The sequence below is a fragment of the Lissotriton helveticus genome, chromosome 6, assembly GCF_964261635.1.
Source record: "Lissotriton helveticus chromosome 6, aLisHel1.1, whole genome shotgun sequence".
NCBI classification, from domain to species: Eukaryota; Metazoa; Chordata; class Amphibia; order Caudata; family Salamandridae; genus Lissotriton; species Lissotriton helveticus.
Window position 1 is genome coordinate 1,761,815,568 of NC_136067.1, and position 25,089 is coordinate 1,761,840,656.

The 25,089-nt window shown below is 43.9% G+C and overlaps 1 protein-coding gene across 3 annotated transcripts in view; it reads right to left on the reverse strand.

The window, feature by feature from the left end:
- Nucleotides 1-25,089, reverse strand: part of MSH2 (mutS homolog 2) — a 799,418-nt gene that overhangs the window by 340,720 nt on the left and 433,609 nt on the right. For all 3 annotated transcript variants that reach the window (XM_078649651.1, XM_078649652.1, XM_078649653.1), the window contains one exon: nt 14,349-14,499. In XM_078649651.1, the coding sequence (XP_078505777.1) occupies nt 14,349-14,499 (151 nt within the window). The remainder of the gene's footprint in view (nt 1-14,348; nt 14,500-25,089) is intronic.

The following is a 25,089-nucleotide window of genomic DNA, read 5'->3' on the forward strand; positions in this document are numbered from 1 at the left end:
AAAGTGAAAAAAAAGAGACCTGTGGGGAGAAGAAAGGTAAACAAAATTAAGTTGCAATCATGCTTACTCTCCTGTAACGTCGTGTAGTGTCTCTGTGATGTGAAGTATCATGCCAATAGGTTTAACCCTCCTGATGATTCAATATCGTGATGATGGGGTGTCCAAGTGGGAAATTATTGAGCATCTGTACTGATCAATCAGTGCGTGCGTTTTAGCATGCAATACGATTATAGCACTTATGATTCATGGCATTCATATCATTAAGTGCATGCATTAGGGGATGCAATTCCGTCTGGTGCTATGGTAGGTAGTAAGTAACAGTGTGGTTACTCTCTGGTAGTGCTTTTATTCATAGCAAAGTGACTAAAGGTATAGCAATACAGCGGGTGCGCTACATTCATTCATAGCGTAAATTACTGTGAATTGACATACAAGACACACACACATGTAACAATAAGGAATGCACTAAAGCTGTATAGCGTGGGCTGAGGCTTACTAAATTATGGACTCTATGAAGCTTCAACGGGCAGGGCGTAGGCTCTTTAACGCAAGGACAACATATTCTGTAATGGTGAAAAAGTAGAGATAGTAAAAAGCGAGCCGCTATCGGGGATGCCCGGTTCACGGAGGAAAATTCCCCCGCGATTTCCGACACTCGGTCGAGTTCCTAGGACAAAAGAAGCGTTTACTTACAGTTGCTTGGTTTAGGGAACCGAATCAAACCTATTCCTATCGACCTCTGCTCGGCTAGTGACTGCCGTGTGGAGCGGTCCCTCTGAAAAGGCGTCGGCCGCTTCCGGGGTGGGCGTGGCCACGTCCTTGGTGGGGGCGGGGCTATCAGCGCACGATGGCGTGCTGACGTGCACATCAATGCTAAGGGAATGACACGCGCGGTGATGCGCTGCTGATAGTAGAGCAAAAATGGGGTCCAAGAGTGATATATATGTAAGTTACATATATAACTAGGCATGCGCTATTAGATATACTGGGAAAGATGCAATGGCAGTCGGATGATGTGAGGGGCAAAATGACCCCTCAAGTGTAAGTGCTGGTCTGACATGGCGCTATGTTATATTGCCTAGTCAGTTGGGGTGATGTCAGATAGTGGACATCCCCAAAGGGGTAAGTGTCTAAACAGGAGGGTGCATTATATCTATGTACATTGAGAGTAGGAATGGCGCTATGTAATTTAGCCTAGTCAGTTGGGGTTGATGTCAGACAGTGGACGTCCCCAAGGGGGTGAAATGTCTAAAACGGAAGGTGCATCATATCTATGTACATTGAGAGTAGGAATGGTAACAGTGTACTTGCAACCTCACGGTGTTGTAACTTCAAGGCGTTGCATGTCTGAGGGACAAATTACAGTGTATTAGGCGGCATGCGCCAGAGGGAGATAATTCAGGTTGTTGGCAGTTCCTTAGTAGAGGTACAGATATTATTTCAGTACTGAGTTCCATGGAATATTATCGTTAAGGCCGATCTTATAGGTGGAAAGTCTATAGATCCATCGCTGCTCCTTTTCAAAGAGGCGTGCCTGTGCATTGGGACCTGGCTGGATTTGCTCGATCACAGTCCACCTCATATCATTGGGAGTATGATGTGCTGTGAGGAAGTGGTCTGTAAGTCTGGTATTGTTTTTTTTGCATCTAATTGTGCTCCGGTGTTCTGATATCCGTTGTTTCACTTTTCGTGTGGTCATTCCTATGTAGGGCTTATCACAGCTACATTTGATCAAATATATGACAAAGGCACTATTACAATTAGTGTGCGACCTCTGTTGCCAGACTTTCCCTTGTTCTAGGTTCAGAGTTTTGGTATTGTTGGTAAGGTGGCAGACACTGCAGTCACCACACCTGGAATGTCCTGTGACTGGTGGTAGACCCCAAATGTTTGTAATTGTTGGGTTTGTTGTTGTTGTTATCGTTTTTGGTCTTGTGTTGACCAAAGTGTCTTTCAAGCTACGTGCTTTCTTGTAGGAGAAAAGCGGCTTGTCCCACTTGTAGTTTCCCGTATGCAATATGGACCAATGTTTCCTGATACTTTTGCTCACCTGGTTAGACAACGCATTGTATGTGGTAACACATGTGAGGGGGATGTCCTCCTCGTTCTTGGGTGTGTCTTCAAGGAGAGCTTGTCGAGGTTGATTCCTAGCTCGCTTTTGGCATCTCTTGGTGATTTTCTCGGGGTATCCTCGATTGGCTAGTTTCATCGTGAGGTCTTCCGCCTGGGCTTTGTAGTCAGTAAGTTTGCTACAGTTTCTCCTTAGTCGGAGATACTGACCATAGGGTAAGTTCTCCCTTAGGGGGCGGGGATGGAAGCTGTCAAACCTCAGCAGATTGTTTTTGGCTGTAGGCTTGAAGTGTGTCTTGGTTATTAGACTGTCATTGTCTCTCTCGATTTCAATGTCAAGAAAGACCATTTTTTTCTTGTCTATGCAGTGTGTAAACCGTAGGTTTGGGTCACAGTTATTAAGCCAGGTTATGAATAACATCAATGTTTCTTGTGGTCCTTGCCAGATAGTGAAGACGTCGTCAATGTACCGTCGCCAAAACTTAATGTGGTTGCCATAGGGATTGTTGGCGGCCAAGATGAATCTCTGTTCAAAGTCATATACATATAGCCCCGCCACACTGGGGGCAAAAACACTGCCCATGGATGTACCCCCTGTTTGGAGGTATAGTGTGCCATCGTATTCAAAGAAATTTCTCTTGAGAGCGAGGGTGGCACACTCTATGATGAACTCTTTTGGGGTCTTGAAGTCCCATGCCGAGTTGTCCAATGTTTTCCTCAGTACGTCGATGGTGGCATCTTGTGGTATGTTCGTGTAAAGACTTTCTATGTCTAAACTCACAAGGATATAGTCTTGTTCCATTTTGATATCTTCCAAGAGTGTCAGTAGGCTTTTGGTGTCTCTTAAGTATGTTGATGTGCCTTGCACAATGGTTTTCAGAAAGTAGTCACAGAATCTTGACAGCGGTTCTAGGAGTGAGCCTATACCTGACACGATCGGTCTGCCAGGAGGGGGAATCTTGCCCTTTTGCATTTTTGGGACCACATAGAAGTAAGGGATCTTGCCCTCTGTTTTGCTTAGGTAATCTGCTTCCTGTTTAGAGATGTGTCCTGAGGCCTCTGCCGCTTCCACCATATTGGTTATTTCAATGCGTAGGTCTTCAGTCGGATCTGTTTGTAGTATTCTGTAGTTTGTCAAGTCCCCCAGCAGGCGTTTGCATTCTGCGTCGTAGTCGATCTTATTCATTATTACCAAGCCCCCTCCTTTGTCGGCTGGTTTGATTATAATGGTGTCATCATTTTTCAAGTCTGATATGGCTTTGTTCTCCGCTTGACTGTTGTAATGATACTGTGTGGTGACTGTTAATGCTTCTATGTCATTAAATACAGCTTGCTCGAAGGTGTTGATTTCCACCGGGATCGAGTGTGGCGGAGGAGTGAATGTAGATCGTAGTCTGAGACCTGTTTCATCAGAGTCATCAATGGTATTTCTCTCAAAAAATGCTTTCAGCTTGAGTTTGCGGAAAAAGGAGGCTAGTTCACAGTGCAATTTGAATTTATCAAGAGCCGCAGTGGGCACAAAGCCTAGTCCCTTATTAAGGACCTTGGATTCTGTAGTTGTAAGCATTCGTGAGGATAAGTTTGTTACTAACTCCTCGCCGTGCTGGGGCCTGCTTTGTTCGCTCCTGATTTGCTCCTGGTGATGCTGCCCGTTGTGTCTTCCTCCTCCCAGTGGACGTTGTTCCCTCGTCTGTTGCGTCCTCTTCCGCGCCTGCCTCTGTTCTGAAAAGGAGGGCGGAATTGGTTTTGTGGGAAGGGGAATTGTTGAAAGGGTGGCTGCCATCCATACATGGGGAACTGTGGTGGTTGTTGAAATGGATTGATCGATGGTTGTTGGAAGGGGTGTTGGAGGGGGTGGTTGAATTGTGGCCATTGAAAATGCCCTCTATATGCACCTTGTTGTCTTTGTCTGGGGGTCCCGTTGTTTGATCCACCACTGCTATTTGAGCTGTTGGAGGGGTTGCTTGATGCATCTGAGTCTTGATCTGGGGCTCCAGTGGCTTTGTAATCTGGGTCTGAGTATGGGTAGACCTTCACGAATGAGAATTTCTTCAGGTCTTTTTGGAACTTTTGGACCTTTTGTTGTGTGAGGTTCTCTCTGTATTCAGTTATTTCCTTATTTAGGTCATCTAGCTTTTTTTTGTATCCGGTAATGCTAGCTTTTATTTGAGATTCCGTAACTTGAATCTCCACCTGGATCTTTTCTGAAAGACGTATGGCCGTTTTAAGGATTAGTATGATCCAATCATGCGTGCAATGCCATGCAATGAGGGCCCAATCTTTCCTGAATTCTGGGTCGTCTAAGAAGATTCGTGGAGCATTTGTGACTAGTAGGCCCTTTGGAGCTATTTTGTTGGTGACATATTCCTTCAGTATTGTCCCATGTAAGATTGTCCTGATTCGGTTACGCTTCATTTCCGTCAGTTTTTCCCATTCACAGGTTTGGGAAATGGTGTTACTGATATTTGCATCCGCGAAGACATTAAGATCACTCATAATAGAGTCTATTTCATCTGTAGAATATGTAAGTCCTGTGTACTCAGCCATGTTAGCTTGTAGGTGTGTTCCTCGGAAATTACAGTGTGAAAAAAAGAGAAGTAAGAACTCTCACAGCTGTGCGTTGCCAGGAATATAACAATCAAGGAGAGAGTGAGGGAGTTTGTTCACTCACAAGTGAACCTGAGATAGCTCCTATTCCCCTGGGAGGAATTATATCAAAACAAAGAGAGGAGTATCCCCAATGAAGATATAGAACAGACTTACCTGGAGGGTGAGTTTTCTGGCAAGAAGGAGGGCATTCGTCCTTTTGTTTAAAACCCCTCACTCACCAACCTAGTGGTGACATGCTTCATCATCGGGGTCCACCCTGGCGGCCTACCGCCACCAGGATGTGCTTCGACACCTGTACTACAGTGGAGCGGGTTGTGACTGTGGGTGCAAAAAAATTAATGTTAAAAATTGTCCTGGTTGTACTCAAAAATATAATTTTTATTATGGAGCAACTGAACAATATTAAAAAGAATAATGGGCGAGATCCTGGTAGGGGAGTTACGACCAAGGGATCTCCATATGTGTTTGTGTTGGTCAACATGTTTCTACCAATTGGGCGTTCGCCCGGTATTCCTCAGGACCAAAAACAGGAGGACAGAAGGTGTGTGCCCCCTAAAAAGCACACCCTTTCTTGATCCCCTGTGTACCTCTTGGCAAATTGCCAGTGGTATATATGCTCGATAAAATGAAGGAGCACGTAAAAAAGTGAAAAAAAAGAGACCTGTGGGGAGAAGAAAGGTAAACAAAATTAAGTTACAATCATGCTTACTCTCCTGTAACGTCGTGTAGTGTCTCTGTGATGTGAAGTATCATGCCAATAGGTTTAACCCTCCTGATGATTCAATATCGTGATGATGGGGTGTCCAAGTGGGAAATTATTGAGCTTCTGTACTGATCAATCAGTGCGTGCGTTTTAGCATGCAATACGATTATAGCACTTATGATTCATGGCATTCATATCATTAAGTGCATTACCATTCAGATATTACCTGTAGTTGAGCTGCCTTATAGCAGGCAGACAAGTCTGGCAATGCCAGACCCCCGAGATCTCGAGGGAGCGTTAACAATTTATGTAAAGGACAGGCCCTACGATTTTGCCAAATACATTTTGCTATTATCAAGTGAGTAGAAGAAAAAAAGTCTCTATCCAGCACGATAGGGAGCCCCTGGAACAGATAAAGGATGCATGGCAATACTGTCATCCTAACTACATTAATGAGTCCAAGCCAGGTCAGATATAAAGGGGCATGATATTTGAAATTTACTTTCAATTTGTGCAGTAAGGGAGGGTAGTTTGCTTTACCATGGGAATGGATTTTCTCCCTAGGTAAGTAATTTTTTTTTTCACCCATGGAAAGGTCGAGGCAGTCGCCAATTCCTCCATCTCTCCTACTAGATTAGTCAAATTGATCAGGAAGGACATATGGAGACAAATAAGAAATCCAGCTACGGATTTGTAGTGGCGGAGTTCAGCCTGTAGGGCTGAGAGCGATCCTGGGGGGGGGGGTCGGGGGGGGGGGGACGGGAGTAAAAGTGCGCAGGATATTATCTGCAAACAGAGCTGAAGGAAAGGCCATGAATAGAGGGCCTCTTCTCTCAATTTGGGGCAGCTTAAGGTTTCATTGAGAGCTGGTGAAATTTGAGGCAAGACAAAGTCGTACAGGTAAGCTAGCTGTTCCGCAGTATTCGTAGGTTCAGAGGTATACAGTGTTTTATAGAAATCTCAAAGTCTGTGCTTTCCCTTTTACTGTATGCTGGACATTTCCAGACCCATCTTGTATCGGACGTATGCATTCTTTTTACTGTTTGGATCTTAGTTGTCTTGCCAGGAGCAAAACAATCTTATTGCCCCGCTCATAAGTGGCCTTTTCAAGAGGAAAGAGGGTCAGTTCCACCCTGTTAGTGTAGATAGATTTGGCTTTTCCCCATAAAGCTGTAACTTTCCTCTGGAGAAGAAGTGTAGGTGTTGCCTTGTAGGCTCTTGCAGCTTGGAGAAGTTAATCTTCCAATGCCAGCCATTCTTTGTTTTTTTGGTGTGTCAGGGTGATCAAAGACAAACATTTCCCCCGGATCACCGCCTTGAAAGTGTCCCAGTTTGTTGAGTGAGTGGTTTCCTGGGGCCTATTCAATTGGAAAAAGTCTCTGATGGTTTTCCGGATTTCATCTCGAAATAGACGACCCTGTGTAAATAGGTTAGAAAAGAACCATCTACTAAAGGTGGAGTACGGGGTCTGCCAATGTAGGATAACCTCCTCGGGGGAATGGTCCGAAAGACCAAGGGGATGTATAGTAGTGGCTATAACGTGTATTGTAAGAGTTGGCTATGGAAAATATGGTCAAGTCGGGTGAAGCTTATTATGAAACTCAAAAGCAATGCCAAAAGGATAAGTCCATTGGTGTAGGAAGCTGGCTCTTTACACAATATCTCAGATTATTGATATATCACAAAAAGAGTCCATAAAGAAACAGCTTGCTATGCAATCCCAAATTCCTCTGTTAGGGGGTTGCGTCGTCGATCAGCCTTAGACTTAAAACAGAGGAGTGCAAGACATTTGCAAATGCACAGAATGATCAATAAATTACATAAAGAAGGAGATCCACACCAATTTAAAAATAGCAAGTATCGTTATTTATGTTTAGGTATCAGAGAAAAGACAGTCGAGCTGAACTAGCCAATGAGCTCAAGCCTTACAATGCTAGGTTACACATTCGGTCCTCTTCTCCAAGGCCCAGGGTCGACAGGTGGAGAGGTGTCTTGAGGCATCTGGTTTTTCTTACCGGAGCAGTCAAGGGGCCTGTGTGCCAAGTCTGCAGGTGACAAAAGGGGAGTCCAGGAGGACTCAAGCTCTGGAGGGCTGAGGAAGCCTGTTGGCACCATTAGCCCTCTTCAGTACAGGCTGGAGGCGACTGGTGCAGTGGTTGCTTCAGGTGTCGGGTTTTGGCAGTTCCGGAGGCCACAGAGTTCCTTCTTTGGAGTTTCTTCTTGAACAGGACCACTGTTCAAGACAGATCTTGAGTCTTTGTCGAAGGCAGGCACTACTCCCAAGTTTCTGGAGTCACAGCTGCAGGACAAGTTGACTATCACAGTTTTCGACAAGGGCTGCAGACAGGCCGGCGGGGCTGGGGGCCAAGTCAGGTGTTCTCTTCAGTCGTCTTCTGCGGCGCTTTGGTGTCCTCATGCTTCTTAGGTCTTCAGGATCTGCTTCTCTGGTGCCGGGGACTCCCCTAAATACTGAATGTAGGGGTGTTAGGGAAATGTAGGGTAGTAGCCAGTGGGTTACTGACCTGTGGGGTCCCTACGCTCTCAATATGACCACATCCTGTGGGGTGGTACTAGCCTGGGAGTGGCACGCCTACATGACTAGCAAATTGTCCTGCCTGTCCAAGTGCAATGGGGGCTTTGGACAGGGGGGGTAGCTTTCTCTCCTGTTAAGGGAGCAAGATTCGCATTCCAAAGGCGCCAGCCCAAGGAGGCTAAAAAGCAGGTCATCCTGTTGGCGGGGGCGTTACACCCTCTTACCGGACAGGCTTTTGTTTCTGATCTCCTGAGAGCAAAAGGATCTCGCCCTAGTAGGTCCGAAACTTGTCTCGAGTGGCAGACTGGAAGAATCCAGTCAGCAAGCACACCAGAGGCTGTAGGTTTTCAGGGGGCACCTCCAAGATGCTCTCTGAGTGCATGTTTTGATAAATTCAACACTGAAATCAGTGTAGGTTTATCAAGATGAGATGTTTGGCACTAAACCTCCCTATTGTAAGTGAAGCCATCATGTAGCTGTGGAACTCGTTTTCACCAGTGTCCAGTACATGGTTTAAGATGGCTTCCCTGGTTACTTGCACTGACAGCAACAGGGTTCAGGCAGATATGTCCTTAAATGTAATTTTAAGCACCCTGCCTTAGGGTAGTGGTAGTGACATGTTGTGTTTTGACTTTTGTCTGCACCAAGACACAAAGCCTGCAATGGCAGTCGTGCATGTGCTTGGTGAGGGGTTGCTTAGGGTGGTACAATTCGTGCTGCAGCCTTAGAGACCCTCTTTAGTACCTCAGGTCCTAGGTACCATGGTAACATTTACTAGGGACTTACAGAGGGTGCCAAAGGTTTGCAATTGGGGGAACAATTGTACAGTTTTAGGGAAAGAAATTTGGTGCTGGGAACCTGGCTATCGGGGACCCAGTACACCTCAGTCAAAGTTGCATCAAAAACCAGGCAAAAAGTGAGGGATACTTCAACAAAAATTCAGTTTCCCACAATCTGTACTTGACAGTCTCTCAGCATAGAGCTTCCGTGATCAGTTTAAATTGCTGGTGTTACGTTAGATTTGCAGGACCAATGTTTTTGGTAAGGAGAACATGTTGCTCCTTGGAAAAAAACACTGTCTCATCTATGAGCCGCCTGGTGGATCAGTTCTTTGGTCTTGAAAGAGGTCAGTTTGGCAAGGACGTCTCTAGGTCATCTCCATCCCTTAGCGAGTTGACAGCCCACTCTATGTACCCTTTTCAGTCGCACCTCCGGATTGTCATTGCCTAGAAGATCAGAAAACAAACCAACTATGATGGCCTCCAGGCTAAGACCCTCTGCTTCCTTCTCCAGGCCCCTCACACGGATATTATCTCGCTTGGATCAGTTCACATTTGAAGAGTGTAGTTTGTAGCTCAGCATGAAACTGTTCCGTAGTATGCTCTATCGGGCTTAAGCGTTGGTCCAAGTCTTGGCATTTAGTTTCTAAATCCAATGTGCGCATTTCGACAGTCGACATCTTCTTGCAGGGAGACTACACGTGAATTAACTTAAGCTTTAAGGGATTCAAAAGAGGCTGTGATGTTGGCCTTGAGCTCTTCTCAAAATTGTTTCTTAAAGTCTTGTAGTGAAGAGAGGAGCTCCTCCTTCGTTTAGGTCATTTGCGCATCAGGGGAGGGGTCACGCGTAGGTGCCTGTATTCTTGGTGCTCTTGTCTCCGATGGGGCGACGCAACTAGTCACCCTGTTAGTCTGGGCTTTCTTTGGCAGGATATAAGCTGCTGTGCCGTGCGATGTGAGACGTCATACGGAAGCAACATTCACCACAATTATTGCCCAAGAGTTCGAATAGGCCCAGGATGACACGGCAGCAATGCATCGAGAATGGGTGAGGAATCACTCGTGCCACAGCCAAATCCGAGGGTCACAGGAGCAGATAAGAGGAGCACATTGGAAAGCCTCCCTTAGGTGAAAGTAAACTCCAGTCTGTGCATGCCCTCTTCACTATGTAGAAATGAGCAAGTGGCTTTCACCTCACTCAAGGACTATGCATTTCTACCAGTGACAAAGCAGGGTGAGTGATCAGAGGAAGCTTATTTGGCGAGGACAGAGAGACACCTGCAGGGAAGCTCACAGCGCCTCCCTCCTGTGGGTGCTGCAGGGCGATACAGGCAAGCAGTTCAGCACTCAAACATGCAGGTGCGCAGACCGGGAAACATCGACGTGAAGGAAGCGCCGTCTCGTTTTTCCGCTCCCTCACAGCCGCTCTTTTTGCAGGGCCTGTGTTTAGAGGACGAGAGTTTTGCTGTAGCAGTGCACAAAATCCGTAGGCCACTCCTCACAAGCCAGGACCCAGTGCGGGGTTCCCAGTCGCCATCTTGCTGCAGGCCGAAGGGGCCGTGCCGGGAATAAAAAACATCTCCTCATGCTAAGGGACCACACCCTGCTCTCCTAACCCCGGCAAGGCGGCTGTTGTGGAGGAGCGTTGCTCTTGTCAAGGGCAGTTGAGGGCCCAGGGTAGACCTAGATTCGCCGCTACGGCATGTGTTGGCCATTCTCGAGCAGCTGCAGCTGAACTAATAATGGGGATAAAATTGTGCACTCTTCACACCACCCGATTCAGCCAGTTGTCAGCATTCCGTTGAAGGTGGAAAATCAAGCCGATGGCATCAGATTGTGGTAGATCTGTAGGGTAGTTGCCGGGGCCTCCGTGGATCATGTCTAGCCATGATGGTTGGACATAGCCTCTTTTTAATCTCAGAGTCTTTTATCACATTCTACAAGAAATTTGCTGCATCAGTTACATGCTGAATCTTTTGATGGCTGGGCTCGTGCTTGAGGCAGACCCTGACTCAGCTCTTTATATGAATTTCTTGGTTTGTCAACCTCTAATAATTTGCTGTAAACTCCCCTTGTGATCAACCACTAAAGGTCTTCGTGCCCATCCCAAACAAACAAGCAAATCCTTGAGAAGTGGGTCGGTGTGCAAGGAGTGAATGGACCCAAGGGCGATTTAAAGCTGCTCATGCTTGACACTGTACATTTCAATAGCAGCAGCATGTAGAGGAAGGAGCAGAACCTGGGTTAGTATCATGGCGTGCATTGATCGCTGAAACCAGAGTGCTTGGTTTATGTATATACCAATGAAAGGACACAGTTCCTAAAGTGGGATGCAAAAAGTCACCCATACTTAAGGGTGCAAAAAAGTCACCCATACATCTAGAAAAGCAATTATACAAAAAGAAGGAAAGAGAAATCTTAGGTAGGGGGTACCCACTGGTGAGGGGAAGGAAACCTTTGTCCTCTATTGCCCTCACACACCCCAAGGGGTGTCATGCTTCATCATCGGGCAATTGCTCCTCGTAGGGCCGGCGCTGCAATTCCCTACGGGCCCCCCGAAGGGACACTTTGTCGGAGATCTTTTATAGGACTGCCGGATGGTGCATGGGGGTGTGCAGGGAGTGGGTACAATGAGGGTAAGAAGGTAAAGAAAGTGCGTGCAAAAATGATACATAAGATAAAAAGGGTCAACATGCAGCGACATTGTAACTGTTGTACCCTAGGCATTCCGAAGACCGCAAAAATAAAGTAAAATATTGCCCCAAAGGCACACTATGCCCGGGTGACAAAAGGTCATAGGTCGACATGTTTCGCGCTTGTCTCGCCCATATAGGGTCGTTTGCGCTTCTTCAGGACCAAAGTAATTCAAGTAAGTGAAGTGCACGTGAATAATGTCAGTAAATAAAATACCCTCTGTCTCAATCACGGTGGAACAGCAATCTGTTTACCCTCAATGTGGCAACGGCTGTATGGTGGATACCACTCGTGATTAATACCTAGAAAAGAAAAAACAAGATAAACCACAAAATTGGACACCAGTGCTACTTGATGCCACAAGATATGCCACAGCTATGTGCATATTGGTTAAGCATATTTCACTAGTGCTGAACGTGAGTACTTTGTATTTAAATTTGGCACTTCCCACACGTGACCGCTCCATCCCTCTAGTATTGCAGTGCATAATCACGACCTTTTAACTAACATTTTATATGAAGGGTGAGGTGTGGAGGAGATAGCTATAGATAATTACAAACAGCACTTTGCTATTTGGAAAGTTAAATGCGCATGGAAAGGGGAGTAGTTCTCCCCATTTCTGCACATGCGCACCTCACCATTGCTGCAGCGCATGCGCTGTATCTTAGATATCCGATAGTCAAGCGGAGAACCGGGAGCCGGAAATGGACGCCGCCCAGTCCCCTTCTATTTTACCTAGATTCTTTCCGGCAGTTCAATTACCGGCACACACAATGAAGGGGGATACGCGACGGTGGCAGCCCGTGTATTAACCCCCCGGCCATCGGCGGGCTAACATCACGCTTGCACCTTGATGACCTGTCTCAGCAGGGCTAGGTAAGCACATTCCGGGCATTACTTAACTCGTGCGTTACCAGCCTAAGAACCATGTTAGGAATCTTAGTAGGCAGCATTTGGCTGTCAGCAATAGAGCAGAACGCTAATAAAGGAGGGGTCTTGATTAATACGATGGGCAGGGCTCGTGCGCCTGGTTATTCTTTATTTTCTTGTTACTTAACCAATATGCACATAGCTGTGGCATATCTTGTGGCATCAAGTAGCACTGGTGTCCAATTTTGTGGTTTATCTTGTTTTTTCTTTTCTAGGTATTAATCACGAGTGGTATCCAACATACAGCCGTTGCCACATTGAGGGTAAACAGATTGCTGTTCCACCGTGATTGAGACAGAGGGTATTTTATTTACTGACATTATTCACGTGCACTTCACTTACTTGAATTACTTTGGTCCTGAAGAAGCGCAAACGACCCTATATGGGCGAGACAAGCGCAAAACATGTCGACCTATGACCTTTTGTCACCCGGGCATAGTGTGCCTTTGGGGCAATATTTTACTTTATTTTTGCGGTCTTCGGACTGCCTAGGGTACAACAGTTACAATGTCGCTGCATGTTGACCCTTTTTATCTTATGTATCATTTTTGCACGCACTTTCTTTACCTTCTTACCCTCATTGTACCCACTCCCCGCACACCCCCATGCACCATCCGGCAGTCCTATAAAAGATCTCCGACAAAGTGTCCCTTCGGGGGGCCCGTAGGGAATTGCAGCGCCGGCCCTACGAGGAGCAATTGCCCGATGATGAAGCATGACACCCCTTGGGGTGTGTGAGGGCAATAGAGGACAAAGGTTTCCTTCCCCTCACCAGTGGGTACCCCCTACCTAAGATTTCTCTTTCCTTCTTTTTGTATAATTGCTTTTCTAGATGTATGGGTGACTTTTTTTGCACCCTTAAGTATGGGTGACTTTTTGCACCCCACTTTAGGAACTGTGTCCTTTCATTGGTATATACGTATGAATTAGGAGCATGGACACTGGACCTTTATCAGCTCCTTGGTCCCCCCTTTTTGTGTGATGCTTGGTTTATGTGCCAGCAGTGCACACAGTGAATGTATTTAACTCAATAGATGTCTGAGTTAGTACTTTATTTTCAGAACGTACAGCTCGGAAACCAGGTCATTTACTGGAGCTGGACTATTACGCTGTAGTATTTAAACCCTGTAGCACTAATGACTTGTCTTGGAGGTGCAATAAGTTTTCTTTATCTTGTACCTTTCGTCCATCTTACAAAAAAAGATTTCATCAGAGGGAAGAGAGGGTCTCGTAGCACAACCTCGTCTATGGATTCAACACGATGGCTATTTCATGAAAGGCCATTTGCTCTATGCTTCTTGCCAAGTATACCAGGCTTTAAGAGCAGCAGTTACTGGAATAATCTATCCTCAAAATACTACAGTCCGAACAAGTAGTGCATGGCTTGTATGTGTACAGGATACGTATTCAGGGAGCACGCGTTCAACGTCTAGCCAAAAGAGAGAGAGACAGTGGGTGCCCCAGTGTGGAAAAGACCTACGATGGATGGTCAAATTAATAAAAGGGCTCATGAAATGATGTGTCTCTTGACATGTGCAAGACGCAGGTACATAGAGGCTGCCTCTTAATACCATGGGGCACTAGCACACCCACTTTGTTTCGACGGTTATCTAGCTTGACAGAGGTCCAGGTTGCATGATACAAACAGGACGTAACGTACATTGCAACACACCCGGCACCACATTGCTCCCAGGAAATACTTATTTACCAGTTTCTACTCCATCTAGTTCCAAGCATCTAAACGCCTTTAAAGAAAGCCACCAGACAAGTAGCCACATAGTCATTCCCTGTTCCCACCTCTACGCCAGGGATTTCTAGAAGCTCTACAGTCTCCAAAGAATGACAACACTGTTGCCCTCGTCCTAAGATTATGTCGGGACACCAAAAGAAGAACTGGAATCTTTCAAATTTTGCTCAGAGGCACTGTTCTTTTTCTTAAATCGCACATTGGCATCGGTTTATAACTCAGACCTGCTCAGACGGAAGGCAATCCCATGTGAATACAGTGTAATAGAAGCTTCTGCAGTACCTGTTAGTAAATCGTACTCCATTCTTCTGGATGTCGATAGTAGTAAATTTCTTGTTGTTCCTCAAGGCTTTCTCTTCCTTGCAGGTAACTCTGAAGTAATGTCCTAATTGAGAGTTCGACTCCAGTTTTATTGTCTTGCCAGCATCCAAACCTTCAGGGCAATAAATACAAAACAGTTATCAGAAGCGCTCATAACATTTAATAACAATGTTTCAGAGCAATAAGTTAATTCATTTTTGGGACAAGAAATCTGAAGAAGACTTTTTATGCAATGCATGGGTTAAGTCTTCTTCATTTACTATCTTTATAAGACTTTAAATTTGTGGATGTATACCTTTGAGAATGACTAATTTACTTGCTGCAATGCATCTAGCATCAAAAGCACATTGCCTAAGAAATGCATTAAAAACCCAAAGCACTGCAAACAGGCTGTCAAAGAGGAGTAAATATGAGCTAGCATTTAGCTCCAGTTGCCTAGAGCGTTACAGGCCCCCTGGCAATTTAATTCCTCGGTTTGAAAGATTAACTGGTGCCTCAGAGGATTTTAAGAGCAGGTAAATGTATTGAACGAGTAAACTGGAGAATGTTATAGCCTAGACATGAATCAGATTACAGACAGACCCTTATGCTTGAATTAAATAAAATCCAGTAAATGCACAAGTAAATCATAAACGTGCACCCTTTACTCTGAAAACACGTTATGATGTCATTATAAATAATCCCGGTACTTATTCAGGTCACCCAGAACACCTTTGTATTGCATACTAAACCCACTGCATTAGAAAGGTTTCTTACTCATAACAACAATTATGCAATTTATTGTTTAATTAAGTGATTCAGGGTTCTAGATCGCTTACTGTTGATTTACTTGTAAGTAGGAGTGAAATGTAACATTGCCTACCACTCTCAAGACTAAATTACAAATAATGATGCAATGTACTAACTGTCTGATTGTGAAGGCAGGTAAATCGAAGCTAATGGAAACCCTATGAACAACAACTTTGTAATAGAAGAATTTTGTGCACGCTGAATGGCAATTAACTGCTCGACAGTTATGCTACTGAAGATGTAGGTACATTTAGTTTTGGCCTTGTCTACTGGTAATGAAAGGAGAGGTTTTATGAAAGCAACCGAATGTGGATGCATCTTCTTCAATTTCTGGTGCTGTGCTTGGCACACCATTTTCAGTTTTTGCAATAGGTTTTATGTGCAACAAATATTATAAATGTGTGTTGTTCATAACGTTTTTTATGGAGGAGTATTATATTATAGGAGAAAAAAGAAAAAAGGAGCAGAAATATGATGCATAATAAAAGAGTGAACTATGCATAGTTAATCTACAAAACTGTGAATTTGCTAGTCCGTCCAAAGTAATTGCCATGAAGCTGTGGGTTTCAAATTACAAAAATCTTTTCTGGTCTTAGAACAAGCTTCAAAAACTTTGTTCCATTGCTGGCCAGTTTTGGACAGAAGAAATACTCATGAACTCGATCTGCATCGACCATCCACACCTTGGACAAATGCCCCTAGTAGGGTACTCCTTACACCACTTCACCGTCTTAAGCACTGCAACATAAACATTAAAACAGTCTTATAATGTTGCAGTTGATACTTCGCTATGAGCGATGCTTTATCCTACTAGATTTCTGAATTAACGTGTCAAGGATTTTCATATTTAGCAAATGTGATCACTCTACTGCCAATTTCAACTCATCAGTTAGGTTGTTACCCATAAAATAATGATAAAGTTCACCAATTGTAATAGGCCAAAAAAACTGAGGACTATATTGTGGAGAGAGGAAGGGTGGAAATCCCACTGACGTTGCCACTGGCTCAAACTATTCCCCAAGCTGCAGACACTCACAAAGCTTTTGCTTAGGAATTCCAAACTGTGCATGCATATTGTGAATGGAGTGAAAGCCCTCACCATTAAATTATTGATATACAAATTGAAGCTTTTATCCTGACCACAACATATTCATTATGAGGGAGACAGATTATCCCGAATCGGCCACCCTTACTGTGCTCTGGATATATTCAGAAATGCATTTGTATCTCTAAACAGTAGGTGACCGAGAGCTGGCGCTCAAGATGGCCACGTTCTAGTGGGGCTCCTACCGTGGAGGCAGTATGCCAATATCATCAGACCACTCAAAAATATTATGTGGCCACCCAGTATCCCTGAGAACTTGACATACAAAAAACAACAGTTACCTTGAGAGACATTTGTAAGGTTAAAACTCTAAAGCAAGAGAACAGAATATTGTCCTCAATTGTAAGAGATTAAACAGTGTCTAAGTTACAAATTCATGGTGGTAACAAGAGTGATTTTTCTGTGACAGTGAGATTGCTTCTACCATTTTTTGTCCTGATGAAGACCTACACTTAAAGTTATTAAATGGGTCGAAACATGGACCCGTTACCTTGTTGACTGACAAATATTTTAGTACCTAACATGCACTCGAATTTTGAGTCACCTAGTTTGGATCATGTTCCACTACTCAGTCAACAATGTTGATAAATTGCCCTTTGTAATTAGCACCAGCACCCCTATGTTTACCTTTGTCACTAATAACTCCTACTGCGCCGTTTATTAGAGCACCGATAAAAGATGTTATCTAAATTGATATGATTGGACAGTAATTAAACACGCCATTTAATCTCTTACAGATGATTGATACATTCTGTTCTTTTCCTTTAGAAATTTAGGCTTACACATTTCTCCCAAGGGCACCATTGTTGTTTTTTGTTTATCCTCCGATCACCAGAGCAAAAGCAAACAAGTAAGGTATTCCGGGGATACACTGTTGGAACTCTTTCTCTCTTCTAGCCGGTCTCTCTGCTCCAGGGAACTATAACGGTTGCAGAGTGAGGCAGAGCTCAGAAGGGCGTTGTCAAAATGGTGTCTGTGCCCACTCGCTGACAAACACTGAGAGCATGTGAGAAGACTAGCTTGGGCCTGTGAACTGATGACTGGAGTAGGGGGAGCCCCGCTTTGATAACTGAAGCAGCTCCTCCTCGGAATTCCATGTGGCATAGAGCACGTGGAAGCTGGGCCTTATTCACGTACCGCCAGGCCACTGTGCGGAGCATAGACAGTCAGGCTGTGAGTGTGCCCAGGTTTCCGCTGGGCTCCGGATTTGGTGGTCATTCTCTGAATTGTGTGCTCCTAATACTTCACTGGGCCTCCACAAGGAGTGAGTGTCACAAATTTGGGTGTTGGGGAGCCTCCCTGATCCTGAACGTTGTGCCTGAAGACTGCATTAGCCCCAGTGGGCATTAAGACAATTTGGCAAGCTCGCCGGTGGGCCCAATTAGAACTCGAATGAGGGCAGTGAAACCATACACCACCCAATCTCCAGCTAAGTGTCAAATAGAAACATTAGATTGTGCCTCACAATCCTTTGTATGCCTATGCCCTCTTGCTTCTGATCTAACCCCGCCAGCAAAAACAGGAGAGGCACTGACATTGTGGAGACCTTGATTTGTGGTACGTTCCAGAGTGGTAGGTCTGCTCATGCCCCAACCAAAATCTTTTGCTGCCTTAATGGGGGCAAGGCGGGACCTTGCGGGTATCAGATGGGGAAAATAGTGTCTCATAACGGACTGTGACTATGCACAGAGTGGGACTAATCACCTTTAAGCCTCCCAGCAGTGGAGGGTTAATCACATGGCAGCCCTCACCACAGCCACAATTTGGATCAAACAGGAAATGTGTTGGCTCGCATTGGCTTCATGTGTGAAGGGGCTATGTGCACTGGCTCTTCCCCCATATAGTACTACTTCTTGTCATTGTCTGCTGCAACCTTCACCCCACCGCTATGGAGAAATCTGACAAACGCAAACAAAAATTGCCTTTTAAACTTATACAGTGCACGAGAGGGATAACTGTTTAAACTGATGCTACAGACCTGTAGGGTGCATCACGGGAGCCAGAACATAAGGATGATGATATGAAAACACTGACAGTCTGGTCTGCAGAGATAATAAAATGGACACCATCAATGCCAGGATGGACTCCATCTCTTTCAAGCTTGAGAAGCATGACAGTAGAATTGTGGAGTCAGAGGTGTATCTCCGCAATGGAGAGCAATCTTGCTGCAAAAAGCGGGATGCTCTTGAACATGGAGGCACAATGTAATTGTGGCAAAAAATGAGGACTTCAAGGCGAGGTCTTGCCAAAATAATATCTGCATATTAGTCAGCAAACACAAACAAGATGGAGAAGTGTGTCGAATGCCTTCTTTTGACAACTTTCGGCCAGAAAGTGTTTTTCTACATAATAATGGATGAGCAAGCGCGTTGATCATTGGAGGTCTGGACACCAAAAGGCGTGCCAGTGCACTCCACTATTGTGTGCCTTCTCAACTTCTACGATACTCCGACGGGCCAGAGAGAAGCGCAACATCACCTTTGATGGACAAACCATTTCAACCTATTCAGATTTCACTAAGGCATGCCCAGGAGGCCAGACAAAAATCCATTCCAGTCAAAAAATAACTTTTCCAAAATGAAAATCCAACATGCAATCCAGTATGCAATGCTCTACTCGTTCGCCTGAAGGTCACCTACAAGGATAAGCAACACATATCTGGAAAAGGTATCTCAAGAAAGCCGGGTGTATAGGGGACCTCATGAAGAGTCAGACACATCCCTCTTCATGATGACTCGGACTAGGAGGTCAAACCAGTAGCAAGTCTTTTTTTCTTTTTTAGAACTGGTCTGCACAGAATATATACTCTACCCTCACTGTTAAGCCCAACTGTGGTCTACAATGTCTAATCTGAGTTAATCACATTGGACAGACACACACTGCTTGATCACACTTGATAGTGGGAGCATAATTAGTACCTGTGTCTCTCCCTAGGACTTTTTCTTGGTCTATACATGTCGTTGCTGGTTCATAATGTTTCTCCAAACCCTTCTTTCATACTCCATAAAGACGACTTAAAGGGAGACAACACTTTCCTCACGCTGCCATAGTGCAATGGAGAATGAACGTTTACACCCCTAAATATCTTCCTGAACTTTTGGTTGAGAGGCTCTTGCATACAAGCTCTGCTGTCCTTCCTTAGCTCTGTAGTGCCTTCCCTGCAGCACCAGACACATTCAAGACCTTAGACTACCAGAATGCAAAGGAGAATGATCGTTTACACCCCTAAATATCTTCCTGAACCTTGGGTTGAGAGGCTCTTGCATACAAGCTCTGCTGTTCTTCCCTAGCTCTGCTGTGCCTTCCCTGCAGCACCAGACACATTCAAGACCTTAGACAGATTGTTGATCAATACTACCAACTAACATTTGATCACCAACCTATTCCAGCTCTATGGTGCCGCTCAAGGGTGTTACACCTGCTATTGTTACTTAATGCTTTTATTTATGCTCAAGGCTATACTTTAATTGGGTAAAATTTCACTAACTGAACTGGGTTTAATTTTGCGGGGGAGACGGGGTAATGTCCTGGTGGGATTGGGCTGCCAGAGTGGGAGGACTGAGGAGGGAAGGTGCTATGTTAGAGGAATGGATGCAGTGACCATCAAAACAGGTTTATTATCTATTGGATAAATAGTGACGCACAATCATCACATGAGCTGTGGTATGCCCACACGTGGAGACATAACTCTACCTGTGCGATATGACTGATACAGCCCAGTCCGGCTGTAAAACGTATAACATAGAATGAGCAAGGCCTTAGCAACCCTCGTAATATAAGACAGGCTCTGGACTACCTTGACAGACACCTTGTAAACATAGCACTATTACAAGAGAAACTTCGCACTGAGCCCAGAGAAGTGCTTTGATGCTAGATGGGCTTCCTACTATGTCATCTCCTCAGACTCTTTCTATTCCCGTGGACTAGCCATTCTTATAAAAAAGGGTATGCAGTTCAGGGTCATTGACTTAATCGCTGGCTAACATTGCAGATATGTTATCCTATGGGGCAAGCTTGGCACCACTGCAAAGATCACTACAATTAAATGCTATGGGTCAAATGAAGATGACCCCGGATTCTTTGACAGTCAGTGGGGCAGGATTCTTGCCATAGCACTAAAATCTTTGCTATGGGGAGGTAATTTCAACTGCACACTTCAGCTCTGTCTTGACAGATCCCAGCCTATTGATGTGGCCCACGCCATTGCAGCGATTCAGCTTCCGGCCTTTATGAGTGAACATAAGCTGCTGGACGTGTGGAAATATAGAAACCAGTCAGGCGCTGATGGGACATTCTACTCAGCAGTAAGTGGCATGTATTAAAAATTAGAATACTGGTTGATAAAGTGGGATTTTATGCCATGGGTCAGGGAGGTTACACATTTAGCCCACATACTATCAAACCACTCCTAGTTGCTACTGAATATGGAAGCTCCTGGCACCACACCAATTGGCAGTGGTTGACGCCTTGATCTCGAGATCCTGCTAGACGGGGTCTTTCTACAAGAATCTAAAACTGAAATATTGGAATACTTTGCAAGAAAATTAAGCATAGTTGAACATATCTACATGGTACGGGAATCCTTCAAGGCCACAACTTGAGGCATTTGTCGAACAAAGAGTGGTGCTATACTCAAATCACTCCGAGAACATAAGGTCTGATATTAAAGGATTGGAGAGTGAACTTCCTGGTGGTGACACAGGCACATTTTAAAGCAGATTAGAACTAAACCATCCAAGTTCTCAGATATCACAGAAAGATAAAGTAAATATCTGGGTAAATACACTAGGGCCGGAGTAAATGGAGAAGGGAGAATGAAAAGGCAGAACTCTTGCAGCTATGATTAAACGTCCAAGGGCTTGGTGAAGCATGATATTACAACAACAAAAAAAACAGGAACAACGTGAGACATGAGAACCCTTAGTTGAAACAAATGGTGAACATTGTGAAAACTGTGGAGGTGTCTATAGGTTGTTATGAAGAGACTGCAGACTCCAGAAATAGCAATGAAGTAAGTTCACTGCGTTAAAATTAGGAACATGGATGTTTTGAATGAAGAGGCTAACCATGAAGTTGATTCCAGTGTCAATATGTTGGTTACTAGAGAAAAAACGCAACTACTCAATATACAGACTATAATACTTTGCCCCACATTAGTGTTGATGAAGAGCCTTACGTTACTCCAGAATGCGAGAATAAAATTTATGGTGTTGGAACACAGGTGTTGGCGTATTCAGGATTCCCAGTCATAATTATTTCAGACACGTTTTCTGAATCTAATTGGAATCAAGTGATTTTAGAAAAACCTGATGTTAAAAGATTCATTTTGGGTAACCCTATTTACATAAGCTTTTTTATTTCTTCAATTCAAAATAAGGACAGAAACATTCTTGTCATATTCTATTTGGCTAAGAGGGGACAGAACCTGGTTAACCATATCAGGGTAACTTAAGTATGACATTCACATTTAAAGAATATAAAGTACTGAAGTTGTTGAAGTATGTTTAAGATTTGAGTGCATAACAAGGACGTTTTCAGAAAAAACCTAGGGTTGTATAAAAGAGTTCACACATCAAATCTAACTTTTTTAAAGCAATTCCTGTAAAAAATTGATTAAGGAGTGCACAGCTCATTGTTACCAAAGACTCGTTCAGCATGCCAGAAGAAATGTGCACAAAAAGTGTTATACAACCTGTAGAGTTCTCAGAATTAGTTTTGCCTATGGAGTGATGTGGAAAAAACTGAAAAGTTAGGATTGTAAGCTGATTTTAGGTATCTAAATAAACAGATTACTGTAGACTGTCACCCCCTTCCCAAAATCCAAGAAACATATGTCACTTTGGGACATGCCACATTCTTTTCAACTCCAGGTTTAAAGTCAGCATACCAGCAGATTCAGTTGTTAGAAGACTGTTGCCACCTAACTATTCCTTAATCTAGATGGCACATTTTTTTTTGTGCATGCTTAAAGATTAATGGATAACTTTTAAGAAAATACAGTGGGGTTGTAGCGTTTCAGGATGACAAAACTATTTGCCCTCCCACATTGGAAAAACATGAGGAGAGGTTAAACAGATTTGAACAAATTGGTATGCCCCTCCAATTAGATGAGATCACATTCTGTGCAAGAAGTTTCAATATTTAGGGTCACTGCATTTTAGTTCAGAGAATTAAACTCAAGTAATCAAGATGCATCACTGACTAATATTAGAGAAGAGTTGGCATCTTTCTTAGGCCTGTGTTAATACTATTCCAAATGTGTTAATGAGTTATCTTCACTAACCAGCAACACACGAATATTTGTGGAAAAAATAAAAAGGTTGCGTTTGAATGCACTAATGAAATGACTGAGGCGTTTGGAAATGGGAACACTAAAATCACTGGTATAATGGCTCTATCGTCATTTGATGATCCTGCAGAATGCACAATCACTGTGGATGCCAGCAATATTGAAATTGGTGCAAGATTCAACCAACAAGTTAAAGAGAAACCAGGACCATTGTTTTTGATTTTAGAACTCTTTCAAAAGCAGAGCAAAGGAACTCTACTATTGAGCCGGAAGCCTAAAGTTGTATGTGGGCAGCTGAATATTTTAAGACCTTCTGGTCATCACCTCATGGATAATAAGCCTCTAATTTTACTTTTGAATGGTAACAGTAATACAGGGAAAGTATCTTTGAAACTTGTTCAACTTCAGTATTAGACATATAGCTGGAAAATTAAATTGCAAAGTGGATTTCTAGTCAAGCATGCTTCTCAATGAATTTTGGCCTACTGCAGACATTGTCAATAGGACTGTACCCAAACACACTACAATGCGAACATATTCTCTACTTACTAGAGATCTTACACCTTCCTTTCAGAATTGCTTCTGTACCTTGTTTCATTATTGTGTTATGGATGTTTTCCTTCTTTATTGTCATGAAGGTACATCCATGCTGATATGTTAATGTTATAATGCACTTATAACATGCACGGATACTCAAAAGTGTCCCGGCGCGAAAGTCAACTGTACAAAACAAAGAGCAAGGTGCTAGGAGGAGCTGTACGTTAATTAAAAAGCAAGGTCTTTATCTGTTTTTTAACAGCCTGAGATCCTGAGTGTTTCGCAATTCAAAAGCCAGGGCGTTCCAGGCTTTGGCTGCCTTAAAAGAAAGAGACCTACCCCCGTACATGCAAGGCGAAATCTGGGGATTTTTACTGCAAGACATCATGCGGCTGATCACAGTGGTCTTCGGGGAACGTAGAACTCAAAACATCTCCTGAGATATAGTGGCCCGGATTTATATAGAGCACCGTGGGCAAGGGTGAGGGCCTTAAACTGGACACGTTGCACCACGGGGAGCCAATGCAGATCCCGAAGATGTTGCCTTCTACTTGATCTGCCAGGGATACCAAGCAACACTCTTGCTGCTGCGTTTTGATTGGTTTGCAGCTTTTTCAGCTGGTATCCAGGAAGGCCAATATAAAATGCGTTAGCATAATCCAGACGCGACAAAATGAGGGCACGAGTCACCATTTCCTTACCCAGTCTGGGCAGTATTGACAAGAATTTCCTAAGTGATTTCGGTGTGCCAAAGCACACTCCGGACAGTTTTTTCTAACTGCGTAGAGAACTGAAGGTCCTGACTAAACCAGACCCCAGATTCTAGACCGGAGTGCCAACTGAGTTAAGCCATGGGAAATCTACAGGCCAGAGATCTTCCCTAAAATGGGGGGGAAAGGACCCATACAGGAGAACCTCAGACTTGTCCTCACTGCATTTAAGCTGAGCTCCTGCAAGCCAGTTAAAAACGGCTGATATGATCTGTACACTATTGGGTACTTTTCGTGTGACTTATTTAAAAAAAGTTCAACAAAGAAATTTTAAAAAAAGCTGGAAAAAAGCATGCTTCTCAAAAGATATGGCATTTTATAAAATACTCACCAAAATGTAATCCAATACCCTTATTTACCCACTTTGAGCCATAAGGATCAAAACAGATTTATCCCAATGCACAATAATTTGGATCAATCTCAGGAGGCTATGTAGGATCTTGTACGAGACGGAAGTTGTTAAATTTCCAAATGCGCCAATTATAACAGTTGATCTTGAGAAAGCAATCCAAATCTAGCAGTAGGGCTGCCTCAATGTTGTAATGTCCCGCATGGAGATGGGGATAGGCTTGGCTCACTGGGTTACCCTAATATACAGGAACCCCTCAAACCAAGTGAAAACAGGTAGTCTAATCTCACAACAATACCATATATTTAAGTAGACACAACAAGGGTGTTTGTTGTCCTCAAATCCTGTTCATTACAGCGATGGAGCCTCTGTCTACGATATGATGTTTCCCTGCTAGGTGTGTCGAGTTTGCCTTTACCAAAGTGGCCAAGCCTTCAAAAGACCTAGGTGAGTAATTAACAACCACTCTGTTCGCAGAGAATTATGCAGAAGAGTCACAATTAGCTTAAAACAAGCATGGACAGCTGCGAGTAAGGCCTAAGCTCTCACTGATAATAGAAAAGAAAGGCAAGAAAAACAAGAGGAGCACTAAGCAAAGCCTTAGTAGCTATGACAATAGTTCTATTTTTTGGGGGCAAATTCTAGACTCAATCCAAAATCTGAATACCCTTCAGAAAGAAATGGAGTAGGAAGTTTCAAATATCTGGGATGAGGTGGAAGCAGTGGATCTGAAAATGAAAAGAGTCTTCGACCGGATTTTAGCAGTGGAAGCAAAAATTACCACCATGTATGAAAAGAGTAGCTAGCAATATAAAGAGACTGTTATAGTGCTTAGAAAATAACAAAGGGAGAGCAAAGCCTTA